The following is a 23,099-nucleotide window of genomic DNA, read 5'->3' on the forward strand; positions in this document are numbered from 1 at the left end:
CCAAATAGTGTCATGGTACCATCAATAGGGAATGATACTTAGCTGTTTACCCAAGACTGTGAGTCTGTGGAAGAGAGGAATGTGTCTTATGCAGCATTATTGCCTCTCACTGTGTCTGAAACATAACAAATGTCCTATTTTGGGAAAGCTTTGGAATCTGAGTCACAGTGGATGCCATTTTGGACAACAATTTTCGCTATTTTTATGCTTCATAACACACATAAGTACCTTGAGTATTTATGACTTAGTTTTGCTTTTCCAGAATGAAGATAATAATCAGTTCCAGACAAACCATAGAGAAGTCATCAGGGACAAACACATCTCATTTAATTCAAAACTCTGTGGGCAATAGAATTACTTTGTAACCGATGAAACTGATTCAGAGAGATTAATCAGCTCACCCCAGCTTACACAGCTAGTGAGCATTAGTGCCAAAATTTAATGCCAGTCAGTCTGGCTCCAGAAGCAATGACCTTAACCACTCAAAAGTGTCAACATGTCACCTGTCACCTTCTTCTAGAAAACCATAAGGGAAGGTCAACCTCCAGTCATGCCATGTGCCTCCATTCTAAGTGAGAAGACTGAAAGTAGGCTACAATGACTATTTAATATTTTGAACTCTTTTTTTTTTCTTTTTTCTTTGAGACAGGATCTCTGTAATTCTGGCTGTCCTGGAGCTCCATATATAGACAAGGCTGGCCTTGAACTCATAGGGTTCCACCTGCCTCTGCCTCCAGGGTGAGTGCTGGGATTAAAAGTATGTACCACTAGACCTAGCAACATTTCATTTTTTTGGTCTTCCTATTATAATGTAAATTCCAAATGGAGACTTTTGTTTTGAACAAAGTAGCTAAAGCATCAGTGCTTGAAACAGGCAGTAAATAGAAACTGAAAAGGTTGTATTAATGAATGAGGAAGGTGTAAGTTACACTACCTGTTCACACATTTTCTCTTTCTTTTAATATTGCATACCTGAGTTTTGCTATGGAACACAACACCCTGTTTGGTTTCAAGAGCTTCTAATAAAAATGATTTGAAAGACATCCTGTCAGGAAGTGAATAACAAGTGTTAGCATTAGATCTGCACAAATGCAATATCAGTGAGGCCAATTCAAGTACACTGGCCTTCCTCACACTTGAAGGAAGATTTTGACTTTTGAAACAACACAGTACAAATTATAGGCAGATTTAAGGATTGGTCACAATTTAGAAAACAACTTCGGACAAGAGAAAGCATGCTTGGTTGTGGATTCTGGTCAGCTGAACAGAGAAACCTTGTTTCAAAAAACCAAATAAATAAATAAATAAATAAAATTACAAAAGCAAAACAAGAAAAATGCAAAACTTGAATCTGATGGTAAGAAGGCACCTAGAGAGATGTAATACAGGAGCCAGCAAGATGGCTCATCAGGTGAAAACACTTGCTTTGTGTGCCTGACAACTCACATTAAAAATATATATCTATGTAGCTATGTATAGCTATGTATAGATATAGTGGGGCTTTCTCAACATTCCTGCAGTAAGATGGGAGATAGAGACAGGACAATCTTCTAGAAGCTTTTGTATGCAGTGAGTGGCAGAAATGAGAGGTCCCACCTCAAAAACAGGGTGGAGAAGCTGTGAAAATGTCTTGGCAGTGAAGGGAGCTTGCTGCTCTTGCAGAGAACCCAAGTTTGGTTCCTAGCATCCACGTTGGGTGGCTCACAAACACCCCTGAAACTCCAGCTCCAAGGGACTCAATGCCTCCGCTCTCTGTGTGCACATACTCACAGACACAGAATTAAAAATAAATCTTAAGAAGGAGAGTCAACTCCTGGAAATTTGTCTGGCTTTTATATGTACACTGTGGAATATTTGTGCCTGCATTCACATATACATATACACAATTTATTAATTTATTTAAAGAAAAACATAGGGGGCAGGTGGGCTTGGAAACAGGAGGTATCAGATGGTTGGGGAGGCAGAGAGAACACACTGGGAGAAATGACTGGAATTGAAATACTTTCACATTGGGGGCACTTTGGGGGTGTGGCAGAAACCTAGTGCAATAATCTGGAATCTGGAATAATCTGGAATCTGTGAGAATAACCCTAACAAAGAACTGGCCGTCTTCTATAAGGCATTTTACCCTCCCTATAGTGTTCTGGACCAGAGCTTAGCATAATCATCATCAGAGAGACCTGAGAGACTTCATTCAGCAACTGATGGGCACAGATCCAGAGTCCCACAGCCAAACATTAGGCAGAGTTTGGGGAGTGCTGTGGAGGAGGTGAGGAAGGATCAGAGGAACCAGAGGAGTCAGGGACACCACAAAATCAGGGCCATGAGACCAGGACTCATGGGGGCTCAAAGATATCAGAGAGCCGGTAGGGGTCTGACCTATGTCTTCTGCAAATACCTATGGCTGAGTACCTTGGCGTTCTTGTGGGACTCCTATAGTGAGAGCTGGGGCTGTCTCAGATTTTTTTTTGCCTGCTTGTAGGACCTTTTTCCTTCTCCTTGTTGCGTTGTCCAGCCTTGATGTGATGGTATGTGCCTGGTCTTCCTGTAGCTTGTTATGCTGAGATTGGTTGATGTCCCTGGGAGGCCTGCTCTTCTTCTCTGAGGGGAGGTCGAAGGGGGTGGATCTGAAGAGAGGGGAAAGGAGAGGAAGTGGGGGGGATTGCAGTTGGGATGTAATACAGAAGAGAAGAATAAAAAATAAACATTAAGAGAATATGTGTAGTTTAGAAGAGAGGATTGGAGAATGCTAGAATGAGTGGGTGATTTTAAAATCTTGCACAATAATGTTTGCAATTGTGACAAAGCCCTTGACCTTTGGTTCTTCTATTTGATCACGTAACATTATGGATTTGTGTCATGTCCTGTAGGTCCTGCCTTCTGAGTTAATCTCTTCCCCTGATTTTTACTTCTAGTGTCTGGCTGAACCAGGTTGGCTTAAGATGTCTGACTTTTTCTTGGGAGACAGAAAGCCCTATTTATCTGGGGGGAGGGGGGCACTGACAGACCAAAGAAAGAATTCCATCCAAGTTCAGCTTGGTGAACCATTGAGTTTATTGAGGCTACTTTTAGGTGCATGGGTGACTCAAAGGCAGTTACATCACCAGGAAGTCCTTTGGGCAATTTATGGGCCAACTATACAAATTAAGAGTCTTACCTGCAGCATGATGACTCACAAAGAACTGCACCACTGAGGAGCTCCCTGGGCCACTGTCAGGCAGCTGCAGTAATGGAAGAGTCCCTCTATTGGTCAACTTTCCACCTCCTATACAAAATGGGAGTATTGGGGTTTCTGATGCACTCAGGAAGGCTCCTGAATATGCACCTTCCTCTCATGAGGGCATATTAGGAGGCCTGGTCTCATGAGAGTTTCCTGTGGGAGATCACAGCTGCTCACTCAAGACAGCAATGGTCATGCCTATCTTAGAAGAAACTACACTATAGAAATATAGAGTTTGGGTTGGGGAGCTCAGAAAAGGGCAGGGCTAAAGAAGTGTAGGCAGGATTTCTTTAGGTAGGCCAGCATAGAATAATTTTTACCCCAGTACCTCTGGATTAATCACTTAGGAAGTAAAGATAGCTGAAAGACTTGGCAAGGTCCTAGAGGTAGTTGCAGGGTAGGCAGAAGGAAGAAAGTAAACATTTGCTGACTGAAAGAAGCAATGATGAGGACAAGTAGTGATGACTGGGGTCAAGATCGATGGCTACCTCCATCTGTAGGATTTGTCAGAACTCAGAAAACAGTATTCTTCAGTTGTGGCAATTCTATTTTCAAAATCATCTGTCAAGTATGAATAAGAGCATTTACCAACAACTTCCTTTTGTAAAGCAACTTTGAAACAAGGTCTTATTGAAGTTTAAGTTAGCCAGGGTGACTCCATTTTGAAATAAGGAGCCATCTTGACCAGGAGCTGAACTCAGGTACCAGGAATATCACTTCTGTGCACCTGGCAGAAAACAAAAGTTAGCTCTCCAAGCAACGCCTTCCAGGAAATATCACAGAATAAATGTTTAATAAAAAATAGGCAATCTCCTTGGCAATTGTGATTATGTAAACGGTCACCTCTCCCCTATGGCTTTTACCCAATTCTGTAATGTCAAGGCATGAGCCCCCCTGCTTTCTCTCATGGAAACATGTAACCCCCTGCTTACAGTTTTCCCCTTTAAAAACCCTGCTCACTCAGGGATCGGGGTCCCACTTCTCTACTGCTGTGTCAGTGAGACTTGGGTCCCGAGTTCGATCACCCTCGTAATATTGCTCTTGCATCGAGTCATCTCCTGGTGGTCTCTGAAGGTTCCATGATCCTGGCATTACACTCTAAGCCTAAAGTTCACAAGGTGGGTCATGGCTTAGAATAGAGAAACTCTAGCGGAGGTTGAGCTAAATTTCTTTTTAATTTTTTTTTTTTTCCTGACAGGAACACCTGATCTTCCTCCCTGGTTTCTTGAGTACTGAGATTACTAGAATGCCACAAGGAGCTGACTTCGAAAGGTCTTACTTTAGCCAGCTATTAGAGAGTGATTGTTCACTTAAAGACTTGATAGCGAACAGGAATTAGAGGTGACAATGATGATGATGATGATAATGAAGTCACGATGGTCGGTCCTTGTGAAGTCAAAATCATCAAAGCGTTCACGTCAGCCCAGGTTGTGGCCTTCTTACAGACCACCACCTGTAGTCCTGGCCAGCGAGGAACACCAACGCCCACTACACGGGCCGGGTAGGGGCTCCCGGCAGCAACCGGGTGGCCAAAACCCGGCCCCGGTCTCCGCGTTAGGCGCGGGGCAGGGTGTTCCGAGAGCCCTTCTCATTTCCCCCTTCTGCAAGGCCTGCTGGGAGTTGTAGTTCAGCGGCGGGAAGATCAGCTCGGCCCTGTCCCCTTCCTCCGTTTCCCTTACGCCCCGGATGAGGGCGCCGACTCCGGACAGCGGGGCCGGGCCCAGACAGCGCCGGACTACAATTTCCGATGGGCACACACACAGGTACCCGCGGCGTCCTCCGCGCCCCGGCGCACGCGCACCGAACGGTGGCGGGACTCGGCCGCGTGCGCTTTCCCGCCCTCGCCACGCCCTGAGCCGTCGGCCAGGCTTTCCCCCAAGCTGTGGGCTCTCGCTCCTCGCGCTCCTCCTCCTCGGTTTCTCCCGGAGTCCAGGCCCCGCCCGTTTCCCTCCCCCAGGGCCGCCTCAGCCCGCTCCCGTCCTCTGCGCCTCTGCTACTTGTGCTGAAGGCGGAGGCTCCATGTTGTCCCCTCAGCGAACGGCCGCGGTGGCATCGAGAGGAGCAGGTGAGGCGCCCAGTTTTCCCCGCACCGGCTCCGTCGTTACCCAGGCCGCCTCCCAGGGCTTAGGCTCCGGGGTGACAACTCGTCCCTCCCCTTGGGGCGCCGGGGGCTGCGCCGCCGGGCTTCTCCGCTCCGAGCTCAGGGTCCGCACCCCCGCAGCGGGGAGCGTGCCCAGTCCCAGCCCGCAGCCCTCGCCGTCGTGCGGCCTGCTGGTCTGGCCCGTCGAGCTCCGCCCTGTGCAGGGCAAGGCGTGCCGGGCCGCGGCGCGCTCCGGGGCCGGAAGCTTGGCGCCCGCGGGGCCGGGAAGCAAGGCTGGGCGGGCTTGACGGGCCGGGGTCGGCGGGGAAGCGGTGTTGCTCAGCCTTCAAGTGCTGGGATGCTGCTCTGCAGCCTTGGAGTCGAAACGTTTTATTTTAATCGGAACGACCTTGAGGTACTGACAAGTATTAGTAAAGTTCGTTTTCCACCCGCGCTTTTCTCCGTGTTAGGAGCTAAAAGAACTGCTCTAAATTGGTTTTTTGTTTTTTAAGTTTTTTTTTTTTTCTTTTCTTTTTTTGAGTAAGTTTGGTTTCTTTGGCTTTCCCGAAGACATAAATAAAATGAGGTAGTAAAAGTACTAAATGAAGGCTAAGCGGTCCCAGCATAAATTCTTGGATGCGATTTCGCCTAGCCCTGTGGTTGTTTAATGGGTAAGCTCCTGCAATGATTGAAAGTTTCAATTGCGAAATTGAAAGGTTAAAAAAAAAATAAAAAGAAGCAAAACAAAAAACAGTGTTTGAGGAATCTTTTAGCAAACCTCACTCTTCAAGTTTGAATATAAAATGGAATGTTCTGTGAAAGGTGAAGGAAAAAACGGACTAAAACGGCGTGGTTCGAAGTTTTGCTTTGGAGACGTGGACTTAAGTAAAACCTGTGGACTTGAAATCTGTGTCAGGTATTCAGCATCCATACAAACTGCAAAATCAAATGAGCGCTGTTTTGCTTCCTACGGAAACCAGCTTGTATTCTAGAAATTCCTTTGCAGCTTTAACAAGCGTGAAGGAACATTTGGTTGAAAAAAATTTCACATAGTGAAGCCTTAGGCCAGTATCAACATATTGTTTTATTTGCAATGGTTTACTGTTAGCTGTAGTCATAACAATAAGAAAAACAGCTGGGTGGTGGTGGGGCAGGTAGAGGCAGAGGGATCTACAGAGTTCCAGGACAGCTAGGGCTACACAGAAATCCTATCTTGAAAAAAACCCGAATACAACCAATCAGCCAACCAACCAAACAAACAAAAAAGAGGGAGGTATGATTGTTTGCCAGGATAGTTAGTGTTTAGTAAATAAGATCTATTTGTTTTGTGGTGCTTAGGGATTGAACTCCGTCCTTTCACTCTTGTGCTTTTACAGAGTTTAATCCTAGTTCCTAGGCTCTTCACAATGGGGTGAAAACATTTTTGAGTGGGCCTGATAATGCATGCCTATGATCTTTATAGTCTTTGAGAGGTAGAGAACAGAGCATGTGGAGTCAGGGTCGTGTTTGGCTACATAGTAAACTGAATTTGAAGTTCAGCCCGGGTTATATGGGACCCTTTCTCAAACTACTACGAAAAAATAAAAAGAAGAAAAAAATTAGTTTTCTAGATAAAAGTTATAATCACTACTTAAAATAACGGAGCTGGGCTTGATGGCACATACCCATGATTTAGCACTCTGGGGGTTGAGGCAGGAGGATTTTGAGTTGGAGATTTTTGTCCCAGTAAACCAACCAACCAACCAACCAAACAAAATGAATAATAGAGAATCACATGAAAGAAATATGAAATTTCACCTCTGCCAGTTCCTGTGAGTAGCTTAGATGGCTGTGAATATGTTTGAAAATTGTTTCAGAATTTACCCGTGATAGGCCAGCTCAGTCCAGGCTTACCCAGAGTTTGATTCCTGGGACCCACATTGTGCAAGGAGAGAACTGATTCCTGAGAATTCTCTGACTTCCGAAAGTGCAGTGGACACAGGAACACATTAAACAAACAAGCAAATAAATAAATGTAATTAAAAATTAGCCATAATGACCAGTGTGCCGTTAATCTTTTGTCTGTTTTTTGAGACAGACTTGTGGCCTAGGCTGGCCTCCAGTTGAGGCTGACTTCTGATCTGCTTCTACCTGTGAAGTGATGTGATTGCAGATATGTACCATTACACTAGATGCTTTTGGAAGTTCCTCATAGTCTTGTGTTTCATGTTGAGAAGTGTTAAAGTAACATAATTTCATTTTAAAATTTAAATTTTAAAACATTTTCCCAGGCTTGCTTTCAGTTTCTAGGAGCATATTTAATGCTTGGGAGAATAATGTAATTTAAGAAAAACCCTAGTTATTGTAGAACTGTGGGTTTATATTGCCTGGTGACTTAAAGCCTGCATATGCTTGGGTTAAATGAATAGTTTTTTTTTTTTGTTTGTTTGTTTGTTTTTTGTTTTTAAACTGGGTCCCTTCAGGTATAGTGGTGCATGCCTTTTATCCTAGTAGAGGCAGGTGGATCTCTGTGTGTTTAAGGTCGGCCTGGTCTACATGGAGCGTTCCAGGACAGCTGGAGCTACGTAGTGAGACCCTGTCTTGAAAACACAAACAAACAAAAAACCAAAAACTCTAGGTCTCATTCTGTAGCCGTGGTTGGCCTGGGACTTATTTTTCGATGAGGCTGATCTTGAACTCATGGAGTTCTGACTCCCTCTTTCTTCCCAGTTTTTGGATCACTCTCATTCTAAGCACAACTTAGAGATTCTGATTTTATTCATGCTGAGACCTGGAAACAGTGAATAAGAAAATCCCTACTAATTTCATTTTGCATACTTACAATCAAATTTCCCTGATGGTGGTTGTATATATTTGAATAATTTACTTGATAGAAAATAAGCATTTGTTAGCTGTTAGTATTTATGTTGAAAGTTTGTTGCTCTTTACAAATTTCTTAAATGTTTTTATTTGAATTTTGCTAGAATGTTAGATGTATCACACAGCTGAAAAAGTATATTATAAATAAGTTAGGTGATAGGCCTTACTCATAAATAGTAAGTATGCAAAGGGTTAGAGTAAGGGCATGGTCACCCAGAAATGATAAATCTAAACCAAGTAAATACTGCCAATTAAGATAATCTTATTTTTAGTCTCTTCCATCTAAAAAAAATCCTTACGTTAGGCTGGATGTGGTGGCTCACACTTGTAATTTCAGTATTTCGGAGGTGAGGCAGAATTGCCATGGATTTGATGCCAGGATAGCCTGAGCCACAGAAGGAGACCTTGTCTCAAAAAACAAAACACAGAAGGTAAACCAAAACAACAAAAATGCAAGAAGAAACTAAGAAACACAAGTGAGGCTTATTTAAGTGTAATTTGACTAGTTAAAACCTTTAGGTTGACTAGATTTCCTGTTTAGAAAAGAAGCAAGTACAATTACTATAGGTAGAAGCAGGTGAGTTTCTTGAGTTAAGCCCAGCCTGGTCTACAGAGCCAGTTCCAGGCCAGCCAGTGCTACACAGAGAAATCCTGTCTCAAAAACAAAACAAAACAAACAAAAAAAAAAACAAAACAAAAAACGAAACAAAAACCAAACCAAACCAATGACAAAACAAACAAACAAACAAACAAAAAAACAACCAAAAAACAAAAAGTTGTTCTTCCTCCTGGGGCTGAAGAGATGATGACTCAGTGGTTAACAGGGATTACTGTTCTTACATAGGACACATTTGGCTCCCAGCACCACATCCAGTCTCTCCCTTCACAACTGCCTGTACCTTCTGCTCCAAGAATCAGTTGTCATCTCCGGGTGCCTGCATGCATGTGTGAGCTTTCCGGAGTTTATAATTTGGGAAAATGTTAAAATCTTAGCCAGGTGGTGGGGGCACATGTCTTTTAATCCCAGCACTGGGGAGGCAGAGGCAGGTGGATCTCTATAAATTGAGTTCCAGGACAGCCAGGGCTACATAGAGAAAGAAATCCTTGTCTACAAACAAACAAACAAACAAACAAAAAACTCAAACTCAGAAAGTTTTATTTCCCGATCTGTGATAGAGGCTGAATAGTGGTTTTGTTTTGTTTTGTTTTTTTTTGGTATTTTGAGACACAGTTTCTCTGTGTAGCCTTGTCTGTCCTAGACTCACTTTCTAGACCAGGCTGGCCTTGAACTCACAGAGATCTGCCTTTGCCTCCCAGAGGCTGAATAGTTTTTATTTTTATTTTTAAGATGATGGACTCCCTTTGTTGCCTAGGCTTTGAAATCTGGGTTCCAGAAATCCCTGCCTCAGCATTTTGATTATTTATTTTTATATTTCTATACATTGGTGTTTTGCCTGCATGTTTGTATATGAGAGAGGGTGTTGGAGCTCCAGGAACCAGAGTAATAGACAGTTGTAAGCTGCCACGTGGGTTCTGGGGATTGAACATGGGTCCTCTTGAAGAGTAGCCAAGTGCTCTTAATTCTTGAGCCACCTCACTAGTGCCTGTCTCAGCATTTTGAATAGCTCTGACTGCAGGTATATGACTTTTGGTTTAAGGTACATGACTTTTGGTTAAGGTACCAAACTTTTGGTTTAAGTTTTAGATTCAGACCTGTCTTTGTAGTTTCTAAATGTTTTAGTTAAAATTTATTATCATTATCACTGTGTGTGTATTCATGATGAATATGTATGGGTGATTATGCTATGGCCTGTGTATGCAGGTCAGAGGACAACTTTGTATATTCAGTTCTCTGCTTCTGGGTTCCAGCTATGGAACTCAGGTGAGCAGATTTTCAAAGCAGCAACCTTTACTTCCTGAGTGCTCTTAGCTGTCCAGTTTTGAATCCTAAATACTGTTTAGTCATACTTGGTTGTCATAAACACATGAAACATTAGATGTTTCTGTCAATAGATAAAATGGTTTTGTTTAGCATCTTGTGCTAAAGCACAAAGATTGTTTATAGTGAATGATCGGAAAAATATTTCCTCCTAAATGCTTCATTTAGAACATACATTTTCCCCAATATTATAGTTGGTTGCATGTGAGTAGTTTTGTGGGAACAACCTTTTCTGTGTATCTACTTGCACATTTACTGTCTTAATCTAAAGTCAACATAGAAGCCAGAACTGCATCCAGTAGTTGTGGAGTTAGGAGAGACCTTCTCAGCATACTTTGTCTGTGATGTTTTTCTGGCTTTGTGAGTCAGGAGCTCTAAGGACTGCCAGCAAAGGCACGGCATGGAAATTGTCTGCCTTTTTTTGGGTGTGTTACTTTTGCTCTTTAGAGAATGTTATTTCAGAAGGGAACTGGAAAACTCAGTTCACAACTCCACCATGAGTCATATATAGACTGCTTACTAAAATGTTTTTGTAGCTTTGGGAATCCTCTGTGCTTTATGAAGATGAAGACTGAGTTCTGAGGATGGTTCTAGTGCAATGGTTCTTTAATTTTTTTTTTTTTAATTTTTTTCCTGTTAAGTGTTTTTTTTTAAAGATTTATGTGTATGAGTGTTTTGCCTGCATGTATATGTGTGTACCATATACATGCCTGGTGCCTACAGAGATTAGAAGAAGGCATTAGATACCCTGGAAATGGGCTTATGGACAGTTGTGAGCTGCTATGTGGGTGCCGGGGGCCAAACCCTAAGTATTGCAAGAGCGACAAGTGTCTTAACTACTGAGCCATATTTCCAGCTCCTCAGTAGTGTTTCTCTCTCTCTTTCTCTTTTTTTTTTTCTTTTTTGGTTTTTTTAGACACAGTTCTATGTGTAGCCTTGGCTGTCCTAGACTTGCTTTGTAGACCAGGCTGGCCTTGAATTCACAGTGATCCCCCTTCCTCTGCCTCCTTGAGTGCTGGGATTACAGGTATGTGCCACTGTGCCAGGCTCAGTGGTGGTTCTTAACAGAAGATGATTTTTATGTCCACGTGACTTTAAAAAAATGTGTGTAGGTGTACTTTACAGGTACTACTGATACCACTAGTATTTAGTAGGTGTAGACAGGGGATGCTGCTAAATATCAAGTAGTCCATAGGATCCCCTCTCTCTACAAAGGGTTATCTGGCCACTAGTGTCAGTACTGCCAAGGATGCCAAACTTTGATCTGCATTGTTTTGTCTTGTTTTTTTAAAGATTTATTGTTTATACATTACTCTGCCTGCATGTATACCTACATGCCACAGTAGGGCACCAGATCACAGTAGAAATGGGTATGAGCCACCATGTAGTTACTGGGAATTGAATTCAGGACATTTGGAAGAACAGTCAATGCTCTTAACCTCTGAGTCATCTCTCCAGCCCTGATCTGCATTGTTTAACTAATCCATTAAATTATAGTTTTTATGAAGTAGTAATGGTAACTGCTTTCATTTAACCAGTTTCATTGAATACATCACTGTTCAGATAGTGTTTTTATATATTTGAGAACCATTTACACTTACTCATTATGGGGATGGGCATGTACCACAGTTGGTAGAATATTTGCCAACTGGGCACGCACAGAGCCCTGATTTGTATCCCAGGACCCCTATGAAATTGGACCAGTGATCCCAATATTCATGATATATGGAAGTGGATGGAAGGGAATCAGAAGTTCACAGTTATTCTAGGTTACAAAGCAAGTTCAAGGACAGCTTGGGCTATATGATAGTCTGTCTTAGATAGACCAAAAACTTAACTAGTTGTATGTTTGTTTCTGTTTGTGTATTTTTGGTGCTTGGGATCAAATCCAGAGCCCTGTGCATGTTAGACATGCACTCTACCACTACCACTGAATTACACCTCTGGTCCTCATAATGTTCTTATAGTTGAACTTACTAGATTGTATGTATTCTTTTGTAAGATTGAAAAAACTAACCGTAGCCTGGCACTGTGGCACATGCCTGTAATCCCAGCACTCTGGGACGCAGAGGCAGGTGGATCTCTGTGATTTCAAGGTCAACCTGGTCTACAATCTGAGTCTAGGACAGCCAAGGCTACGGAGAAAAACCCTGCCTTAAAGGAAAAAAAGAAAAAAAAAATATTAACCATGATTAGTAGCCAGGCTATGGTGTGTTTTTAACCTATGCTAAACTTTTTTTTTTTTTTAAGACAAGGTCTCTCTGGCTGTCTTGGAACTTGCTGTGCAGAACAGGCTGCTCTTGAACTCAGAGATACACCTGGGATCAAAGGCAGGCACGACTAGCCCTGTGCCATATTGGTTTTTGTTGGTTTAGGTATTAAACCAGGGCCTTGTTTATTCTAAGCATGTACTACTATACTGAGCTGTATTCCCAGGCTTTCTAGCCCCTTCCAATTCTGTTTTGAGACAGGGTCTTACTATGTAGCCTGGTCTGGCCTGGGCCTCAGAGATCCTCCTGCCTCCATGCCTTCTGAGTGCTGGGATTAAGGTTGAGAACCACCACTCCTGGCTTTGTTTTTTAAGGCCTATAATTCTAGGAGTCAGTGCTGTAATACCCATGTCTAGACATTTTCCTAATAGTTTCACCTAAAAGTTTCTTTCTTTTTTTTTAAGATTTATTTATTTATTATTCATACAGTACTCTGCCTGCATGTATGCCTACACACCAGAAGAGGGCACCAGATCTCATTATAAATGGTTATAAGCCACCATGTGGTTGCTAGGAATTGAACTCAGGAAGAGCAGCCAGTGCTCTTAACCCCTGAGCCATCTCTCTAGCCCCTTAACTTCATTTTTCATTCAGTGTGAGTGTTGTCATTTTAGTGCAGAGAATATATATATATAATGTGGTTTATTAGAGAGATTGTTTGAATAGGCCTATTCAACCTCTTGGTTAGTGTGGATTAGTTGTGCCAAAAGTAAAGGACAAGTCAGTAGTTCATAAGTAATTAGGAAAAAGGTTGTAGTGTCCACATAAGCTGTTAGACTGCTTTTTCATTACTCAAGATTTTCAGCATGCTAAAATGATTACTGATAGAGTTATGAGTTATCAGACAACACTGATAGCAATGTTATTATTTTCTTGAAGCATAGGCTTATGTTTACTTAGGTGATTATGTAGATAGGCCAGATTTTGCATATTTTTACAAGTCTCACATCTGTTGTCCATGTTTGTGTAGTGCTTATAATCTATAGTATTACTATTGTCTCAGTGTGCAGATGTGTACTTTGGGAAATAACTGCTTCTTAAAATGGAGAGGATATTATCCCTTAGATTAAATGAAATCACCAAGAATTTGAGATTGTTGAGAGCTAAGCCAGATGTGGGGGCTCTTGCCTGTAATGCCAATCATCCTACCTTAGCCATTGCCTGTAATGGCTAAGGTAGGAGGATTGCCATGAGTTCTAGGCTAGCTTGAACTACAATGTACAGACCCTGTCTCAAAAAACAACCCCAAACACAACAAAAAGCAGTGATTGGATTTAGAGCTAAACAAATAGTTTCTGCCTGACTTTTTAGAACAATTGGAGATGTAGAACTGAAATGGTTTATTCAGTGCAGAATCAGGGCCAAAACTCTAGTGCTTCCTTATTGTTATGGCAGGCTTTTCTTCTCTGCATATTGCCTCATTTAAAGACAACCTTTGCCTTTAATCCCATCATTGTAATGCCAGCATTCAGGAGGCTGAAGCAAGAAGTTGAGGTGAGCCTGGGCAAGATCCTGTTTAAAAACAAAAAGCTCAAAAAAAAAAAAAAAAAAAACCTCAAATAACCTTCGCTGAGGCAGAAACTTCAGTTATGGAAGGGAGAAATGATAACACTCGGTAATATATTGCATATAGGGAGATAAAGCTGGGAAAACACAGAGGACTTGGGAGAGATGGAGTAACCATTTTGAAATACTAAGTGTAGACTTGTAAAATGTTACCCCTGGAGAGTTTTGAAAGGAGATTGAAGGTAAACCAGCCAGCTCACACAGGCTGAGTAGGAGAACTGGGGTAAGGACTTGTCTCCTGCCTCTTCAGTGTGCTTGCACACATCCCTCCTGCTAGTATGAGTGGAACATCTAGTGACTCTGTACTAGGCCTTTGTATATGTCACCTGGGAGGTTAGAGAGTAGGGGAGTTACGTTATCAAAATAAGGGCAGAAAATAAAAAAAGAAAAATTTAAAAATTGAAAATAGAGTTGAAATTACTAAAAACAGAAAACCAAAACCAAAAAACCAAAACAAACCCCATGAAGCTGGCCATAGTGGTCTCGCCTGTATGTAAGCCTAGTACTTGGGAGGTGGAGGTAGAGAGATCCGGAGTTAAAGATTAGCCTCAGCCACATTCTGATTTTGAGACCCTCTGTTTCTGCTAAAAAAAAGCTCATTGAAATAGTAAGAACTAGGAGAGATTACAGAAGAGCAGTGCTGTAAATTAGCCTCTGAGGGTGAGGAAAGAAAACTTCTGCAAGGAGATGCCAAAGGGTCTGAAAGGATGCTAGGATTTGAATAGAGGTCTTAAGCTGCCTCTTTTACTCCGTGCAACAGAGGAGGGAGAGACAGGATCTCTATGTAGCCTAGGTTTGCCTGAAACTTTCAATCCTTCCTAGTTCTAGGATTACCAGGTTTTAGCCTCTAGTCTGGTTACTAAATCTTTTATTTGTGAAGGGTTTTTTTTTTGGGGGGGGGGGCGGGGAGTGGCAGTTGGGGATAGAGTCTCATGTAGTCCAGGGTATCTTTTGTCTCCCTGTGTTTCTGAAGCTGGCCTAACTCGCCTCTGCCTTTTGAGTGTTGGGATTGCAGGCATGTGCCACCATCCCCCACCTGATAACTCTTAATTATAATCTGATGAATATTGTAATGAATAGAGTAATATGTACCCATCTCTGTGGAAACGGGAATGTGGGAAGGGAAACTTTATTGAGTGCCTAATATATGTCAGGTGCTGTGTTTTATCGTTTAGAATTTTTTTTTTTTTTTTGAGACAGTGTTTCACTATATGGGCCTTCTTGGACTTGAACAGATAATGTAGTATAGTTTGGGTTTGAATCAACCATTCTTGTGACTCTCTCCTTTTTGCAGCTGGGTATTAGCTTTACAAATGGAGACCAAAGTGGTTATGTTTTCTGGAATTACATGGAGACAAAGTCATAAGCTTTGATTATGCCACAATTTTTTGTTGTCTGTTCTTTATGGGTGTTGTTTTGGGACTTTGTAGGACATAGTATTGAACAAAAGAAAAACAATCTTACTCTCATAGAACTTATGTTTTAGAGTAGAACAAGCCAAAATTCAGGCCTAGCTTACTTTCATTCATTTTATCATACTATATAAGAGGACGGGGGCAGGGGACAGTTAGCTTCCAGGTAAACATGCTTGCTCTAAACCTGTCACTCTGAGTTCAATCCCTAGGACCTACATGGCGGAAAGAGAGAACTGATTTTTGTAAGTTTTTCATTGATGTCTACCCATGCACTCAGACACCAGTGCAAGCATGTACACATGCACTTTAAACACACACATACACACACGTAAATAATAAAGAAAATAAAATGAAAAATTAAAACCAAGTACTCAGAGGGTTGGGTGGGTGATCCAGACAAGGGTAGTTGAGTATTGAAGTCTGAATCAAAGCAGGAAGCATTTCGGGCCTTGGGATACATGGCTTGCATAGGTCATCTACTTGAAATTGTGGAATTAAGACAGGACAAGATAGGACTTGAGTCCTAGTTTTCTCCCTGTAGAAATACCAGTGAGAATGAATTTTACAAGCAGGGTGAGAACAGTCAGGATAGTGTGGGGAATAGTGAAAGGTTTTGACATACAGGATGGAAACTTGGCTTTGGTATCAGTCTATAAAGTTTTATTTTGTATTTTTGTTTTGCTAGAGCTGGTATTTTGTATTTTGCTAGTTGCTAGGGCTTTGTGCACACTAGGCAGGCCTCTGCTACTGAGCTGCATCCCTATACCTTGTGGTTTTGATAGCTGTAAATATGGCTGCCTTTATGATATACAGGGTTTCTCTATGTAGTTTTGGCTTTCCTGGTACTTGTTCTGTAGACCAGGCTGACCTCAAACTCAGAGCTTTGTCTGCCTCTGCCTCCTGAGTGCTGTGATTAAAGGTGTGCACCGTTGCTGCTGGCAATGATATATTTAATATGTAAAGAAGTATTAAGAGTTCAGCCCCAAGGGGTAGTCATGTTGTCAAAGGAATAGTCAGAGATGGTGACTATGCTAGGTTGAAAAGGGGAAAGGCATTCTGGTAAGGGACAGAACCCTAACGTTTCATGTTTTGTTTTGTTTTCCCCCCAATGTCTTCTGTGAGAACAGGTTTTTTTTTTTTTTTTTTTTTTTTTTTTTTTTTTTTTTGTCTAAGTTCCCTAGAAAAGCATGCTCAGCACTGTTGATATAGATGCCTCCACTCCCACCCCTAAGGTTTTAATTACGGAATCTCAATGATTGTGGAGTCCAAGATAAATCAACAAAGGCCCTTTATCTGATATCTAGAATGGGATGAATGGAAGTGAAGGTGTTGCTTAGGAAGACAGTAGTAAACCTTGTTGTCTTTACAAAGCAGGAATGATGGTATGGTAAAAAGTGTGGTACTCAATGTGTATAAATTGATTTGTTGCTTTTCTTTTTCATGGCCTAAATCAAGAGACACTGTTAGTAAACAAGGTCCTTTTTAGCCCAGTGAATGTTAATGCTTATATTCCTGATGAAGGGACATGCAGGATCACTCCAGCTCTCACACTAATATAGCCTGTTTTCCTTTACTCTTGCCTTACATATTGCAGGAACCAAGAGAGAAATAGATGAGTAACAATTTTCTTTTTCTTCCCTATGTCCTCAACAGTGTCCAGCTTTTCTTGAAGTGCAGTTCATTGTATATACTTTTTTGTCATTGGATTATTCCGTCATTCCAGTCTTATCTTTCATATCTTTAGGATTATAGCCTTCAACTGTGTTATACTGCATATCACCCATGTTTGCTATGTGTCATTTGCATTCAATTATGCTGTAATAAAAAAATAGATGAAATCGAAAGGTTCAGTGTAATACATATATGTGTGTATATATATATATATATACGCATATACTTTTTTTTGGCTTTTCAAGACAGGGTTTCTTTGTGTTGCCGTGGCTATCCACATGCACACTGTGGAGCAATGTACTCATACACATACACACCAACACAAAATAAATATAATAAAAATTTTCTAATTAAACAAGTGGTATTTTTGACTTATCCTCTTGGGAATTACAGATAAGAGCCACACAGATAAGAGCCACAAATATGGGATTTGTCTTTTTATTCTCTTATTGATTCTTTTGTTTTAGGGTTGCTTTATCCTGGGTAAAGCATATTTATAGGAATATGAGCCTCCTTAACACTGAAGAAAATGTCTCTCTGTCTCCCAGTGACCATTAATTGTCTATAGATAACTCAGGGAGAGGTGGTCCTCACGAATCCCTCCCTCTAGATACCATTAATCTACCTGTTGGTCTTCAGTGGGCGTATCTCTTGGTAGCCTCTTTCTCCCATTCCTGGGTATTGTTGACAGGTCAGTCTTTTCTAGCACTTGGGCTGGTAATCACAACTACTGTGAGATCAATAGTGCACGGGTGATACCATGTTTTGAGAAGACAGTTCCACCTCACTCTGCTCCTTCTGCCATGTCTTTCATGATGATCCCTAAGTCAGTCAGTCTGTCTCTCTCGCTTTGTATATTATATATACAATGTTTTGTAGGCATGTGTACCTGAAGACCAGGAGAGGGCACCAAATCTCATTATAGATGGTTGTGAGCCACCTTGTGGTTTTTGGGAAATTGAACTCAGGACCTCTGGAAGAGCAGCCAGTGCTCTTAACCTCTGAGCCATCTCTCCAGCCCTCAGCCCCCACAGATATCTCTTATTGCTGAATATTCAACAGCCCTTTATTCTCAGCACCCTTGCCAGTTATGAGTTTCGGCAGTTTCTGCTGTTATCTGACCTTTTAATTAAAAAAAAATTGTTACATTTGTGTGTGTGTGTGTGTGTGTGTGTGTGTCTCCTAGCACATGGGCACACATCTCCTATGTGGGGATCAGAGGACAACTTCAGCCATTGGTTCTCTTCTTTCAGCATGGTGGAATGTTGTGTCTCAGGTTGTGTGGTTTGGCAGCAGGCACCTTTATCCACTGCCATCTTGTAGGCCGCTGGGATTTTTTTAAATAACAAATATTCTTTTTTAAAAAAATATTTATTTATTTATTTATTTATTTATTATGTATACAATGTCCTGCCTTCATGTGCCCCTGCATGCCAGAAGAGGGCACCAGATCTCACTATAGATGGTTGTGAACCACTATGTGGTCGCTGGGAATTGAACTCAGGACCCTTGGAAGAGCAGCCAGTGCTCTCAACCTCTGAGCCATCTCTCCAGCCCAATAATAAATATTCTTATTAGTACCCCCGTACACTCCCTCTTTTAAGACTGTCATATGTTATGTGCCTTCTGGAAGCTTTTGTTCTCTTCATGGGTGTGTGTGTAAAACTTAATTTTTTTTTAACCTGGTGGTGGTAGCTCATGTCTTTAATCCCAGTACTCAGAAGGTAGAGGCGGGTGGATTTCTGAGTTCTAGGCCAGCTTGGACTACAGAGTGAGTTCTAGGACAGCCAGGGCTGTACAGAAGACCCAGTCAACGAACCAAACAAAAAAACCCTTTCTTTTTGTCTCTAAATGAGCATAGGTGATGCCATGGAGAGTGGAAAACCTGGCCCAGTGCAGGTGGTTTTGGTTCACAAAGAGCAACATTCCTTTGAGCTAGAAGAAAGAGCCTTGGCTAGCATCCTCCTGCAGGACCACATTCGAGACCTTGACGTGGTGGTAGTGTCAGTGGCTGGTGCCTTTCGAAAGGGCAAATCCTTCATTCTGGACTTCATGCTGCGATACTTATATTCTCAAGTAAGGAAAATTTAATTTATTTCAAAGTAGAAAGTGAACAAAATAAGCTCATGAATAATTTTTGATGTGTAAAATTACATAAGATTTGGTGAGGGGTCTGGGTAAAATGCTTGCCTAGTATATGCAGGGCCCTGTATTTTATCCCCAGTGCCTCAGAAAGTGAAACCAAAGATGTAATAGAACATCTTGTTTCTCCTGTAGAAGGAAGGTCGTTCAAATTGGTTGGGTGACCAAGAAGAACCACTGAAAGGATTTTCATGGCGAGGAGGCTCTGACCCAGAAACCACTGGGATTCAGATTTGGAGTGACGTTTTCACTGTGGAGAAGCCAGGTGGTAAAAAGGTAAGGGATGTTTAAAAAAAAAAAAGGAGAGAAAGGAAAAGAAAAAGAGGGATTATAACAGAATAATCAAATGAAAAGTTGTATTTATTTACTTTTTTCTTGAGATAGTTTTTTTTTTTTTTTTTTTTTTTTTTTTTTATAAATTTGCCAGATTGGTCTGGAACTCACTATGTATTCCAGCCTGGCCTTGAATTCTGAGAACCCTGCTTTAGCTGCCAGTGTGCTGGGATCATAGGTACACACTGCCTTGCTTGGCTCTAGATGAGAACTTTAACATATGCTCTGTTAATCTAATAAAAAACTAGTTTTGATTCTTTTTAAGTCCATAGTAACGTCTATCTCCTAATATAATCGCTTTTTTTTCTGTTGAGTTTTTTGTAGTATATCCTACAATGTACTTATCTAGATCCTTTACTAAGTAGAAAGCTTGATTCAGGGAGGTGTGAGTTATATTTTATAATAATGTTTGCTTTGTAAAAACTGACTATGCACTCAAACACCCTTCCATCTGTGAATTCCTTTAATGAAAGCCACTCTGCTGTTAAAAAAAAAGTTGTAAAACAAAGGGAAGCAGCTATTAGAGCTGTATGTGCTGTTCATACCTATAGTCTTAGGTCACAACTTAGAAGACAGTCTGGGCTTCTTAAAATGTACATAGAAGAGCTTGACATAGTGACTTAGGCCTGTAATTCCTACACTTACAGAGGCCAAAGCAGGAAGATTGGCACACATTTGAGGCCAGAATGGGCTGTACAGTGTGGGAGGCTGTTTCAAAAACAAAAAAGTGGTTTGGAAGTTTACTGTGTTAGTGTGTAATATGAGACCATTTCTCTCAATGTTGAGGACACATCAAGCTTCTGCTCTTCAGAGAGCTTCCAGTAAATCCCCTTGTTTTCTCTTCAGTCTTGTTTTTCTAATTAGCAGACATGTGTGACAGTGAGCTTTTGTTTAATTGGGATATCATGTAGATGATTCAGAGTTCATCCTGTAGAAGTATTTGACTCAGGGGTTCTTAGTATGTACATAAAGCTGATGAACATAAAGTTGATGAACAGGAATCATCAACATTTGACTCCAAACACTTCATTCCCTCAAAAGAGGCCTCCAGTATTGTTAGCAGTCACTTCCCATTTCAATCTTTTAATCCCTTGTCTCTACTAATTTGCTATTGACTGAAGTGTTAAGAGGTGTAGCCTGGTTGGAGAACTAGGTGTGATTTTACTTCAGCTTCGTTTCTCTCCCTTTCTTTGTCTTTTCCCCTTCCCTGCATTGTTGTCTTTTCTGGTATCAGGGATTGAACTTAGTGCTCTGTGTATGCTAGGCAAATGTTCTACATCACAGTTACATCTCCAGCCTCTCCATGCAGCTGTCTATTCATATGATACAAGTGAAATGATACATGTTTTTTGAGTCTCGCCTCCTCCACTAGCCTCATTCTCTTATAGCATTCATTAGTTCTTTACTCCATCCCATGGCTGAACAATATTCCATTGTATGAAAATATTGTACTTTTTAATTCATCATTGTGAATATTTGGGCTGCTTATACCCATATTATAATACCCTATATTATAAATAATGCTGCCTATAACCCTAGTACTTCAGAAGCTGAGACATGAATTTCAGGCTACTGTGAGCCTAGAGTGTGAGAGCCTGTCTTAAAATGACCTCTCCCCTTAAAATAAACAAACAGACCAAAAAATAGCTTGGAGAGTTGGTTCAGTAGCTCAAGAGCATTTGTAGCTGCTCTTTTAGAGGACCTGAGTCCTCCAAAACACTCATATACACAAAATAATAAAATAAACACATCTAAAAAAATTCACTACCTGCCATAAACATCTATGTACAGGTGTTTTTAAAGACTGAAACTCTCTTGTATTTGTCCATATGTTTACTTTTTGTGTCTGTGACAGATACTGGAGACAACTTTAGGGAGGAAAGATTTATTTCAGTCACAGCTCCAGAAAGTTTAGTCTCAACTGTTTATTGCTGTGGGCCTGAGGCCAAGCTTGACATGACAGGAATCATGTGATGAGGAAAGGTTGACTATCATGGTGGGAAGCATGTGGTGAAGCAAAAGCAGCTCACTTTGCAGTAGACAGAAAGTTGGAGTCAGACAGGAGGGGCCAAGGCAAACATATACTTCAGAATCATGTCCTGAGCTGCTTATTTCCTCATTCAGGATGAACTTATCAGTGGGTCACGATATAGTCACTTCTTAAAATTAGATTCAGCAGTTGAGGACCAAGTCTTCAGGAAAAGAGCTTCTTAGGGAAAATGCTACATGTGTTTCTGTGTCACATAGTAACTCTATGACAAACTTTATTATTATTTTTAAGCTTAATTTTTGTATGTGCATATGTGTTAGACCTGCATATATTTCTGTGCACCATATTTGTGTCGTGCCAATAGAGGCCAAAAGAGGGCATTAGATCTCCTAAACTGGGGTTATGGATGGTTGTGAGCAAGATATGTGGATGCTGGGAATCAAACTCAGGTCCTCTGACGAGCAGCTGGTGCACTTAATCACTGAGCTGTCTCACCAGCCCCTGTGACTAACTTAAAAAAATGATGCCTAATACCTTCTAGAGATAGCTTTACCAACCTATGTGCATATTAGCAATGCGGGATGTTCTAATTTCCACATATTTCTAGCAGCTGATGTTTTTTTCTTTTTCCTTTCATTTGTTCGTTGGTTCCTTCCTTCCTTCCTTCCTTCCTTCCTTCCTTCCTTCCTTCCTTCCTTCCTTCCTTCCTTCCTTCCTTCTTTTTAATTAAGATTAGATTTTAAATCAAAGTTGGCCTCCTTTGTCCAGTATGTTTGGCTTATTTGACCTTTTTATGTGTGTTAACTTACTTGATGGCCTGTATACACCTGAATGGCCCCCACTCCCTTTGTTTGAGATATATGTGGGCTATGTATATATATTCCTGAGTTGGTACATGTTTTTATATGTGTTTGTGTACATGTTTGAGGCCAAGGAGAGCCTTAGCCTTTGGTGTCATCCTTAGGAATGTTATTTATCTCTTTTGAGACAATTTCTCATTGGCCTAGAGTTTACCAGTTAGGCTAGACTGTTGACCAGTGAGCTGCAGGAGTTGTTCTGCCTCTGCCTCCCCAGTGTTGGGACTACAGGTGTCCACAATGAAGTCCAGGATTTTCACATGGATTCTGGGGAATCAGACTCAGGTTCTCATGCTGCGAGGCAAGACCTTTACTGACCAAGCTATCTCTTCTCCAGCTCCATTTTGTGTGTGTGTGGTATGAGCTTAGTAGTCAGCTTAGTAGGTATGAAGTGATAAATCATTGTGGTTTTGGTTTTCATTTGTATTTTACTAGTGACTAATGGTATTGAACATTTTTTTTTTTCAGGTATTTAAGAGCCATTTGTACTTCTTTGGAGTAATGTCTATTCAAATCAAATCTAAAGTTTACAAAATTTTTTATGTATATTGGTGTTTTGAGTATGTGTATGTCTGTACCACATGTGTAACTGGTATCTGTGAAGGTCAGAAGAGGGCATTGGATCCTTTTGAACTGGAGTTACAGATGGTTATGAGCTGCCATGTGGGTGCTGGAATTGAACCTATGTTCTCTGAAAAAGTAGCAAGTACTCCTAACCACTGAACTGTGTCTCTCTAGTCCCTGACTTATCTTTGTA

The 23,099-nt window shown here is 41.2% G+C and overlaps 1 protein-coding gene across 2 annotated transcripts in view; it reads left to right on the forward strand.

The window, feature by feature from the left end:
* Positions 1–4,845: 4,845 nt before the first annotated feature.
* Atl3 (atlastin GTPase 3) overlaps positions 4,846–23,099 on the forward strand; it is a 41,226-nt gene continuing 22,972 nt past the window's right edge. The window contains exons 1-3 of one of the 2 annotated variants that reach the window (XM_060385893.1): positions 4,846–4,983; positions 18,882–19,096; positions 19,298–19,438. In XM_060385893.1, the coding sequence (XP_060241876.1) occupies positions 4,968–4,983; positions 18,882–19,096; positions 19,298–19,438 (372 nt within the window). In that variant the 5' untranslated portion in view covers positions 4,846–4,967. Of the gene's footprint in view, positions 4,984–5,014; positions 5,286–18,881; positions 19,097–19,297; positions 19,439–23,099 lie in introns of those variants that run through there. The other variant, XM_021642250.2, reaches the window with a different exon arrangement.

The sequence above is a fragment of the Meriones unguiculatus genome, chromosome 1 (assembly GCF_030254825.1).
Source record: "Meriones unguiculatus strain TT.TT164.6M chromosome 1, Bangor_MerUng_6.1, whole genome shotgun sequence".
NCBI classification, from domain to species: Eukaryota; Metazoa; Chordata; class Mammalia; order Rodentia; family Muridae; genus Meriones; species Meriones unguiculatus.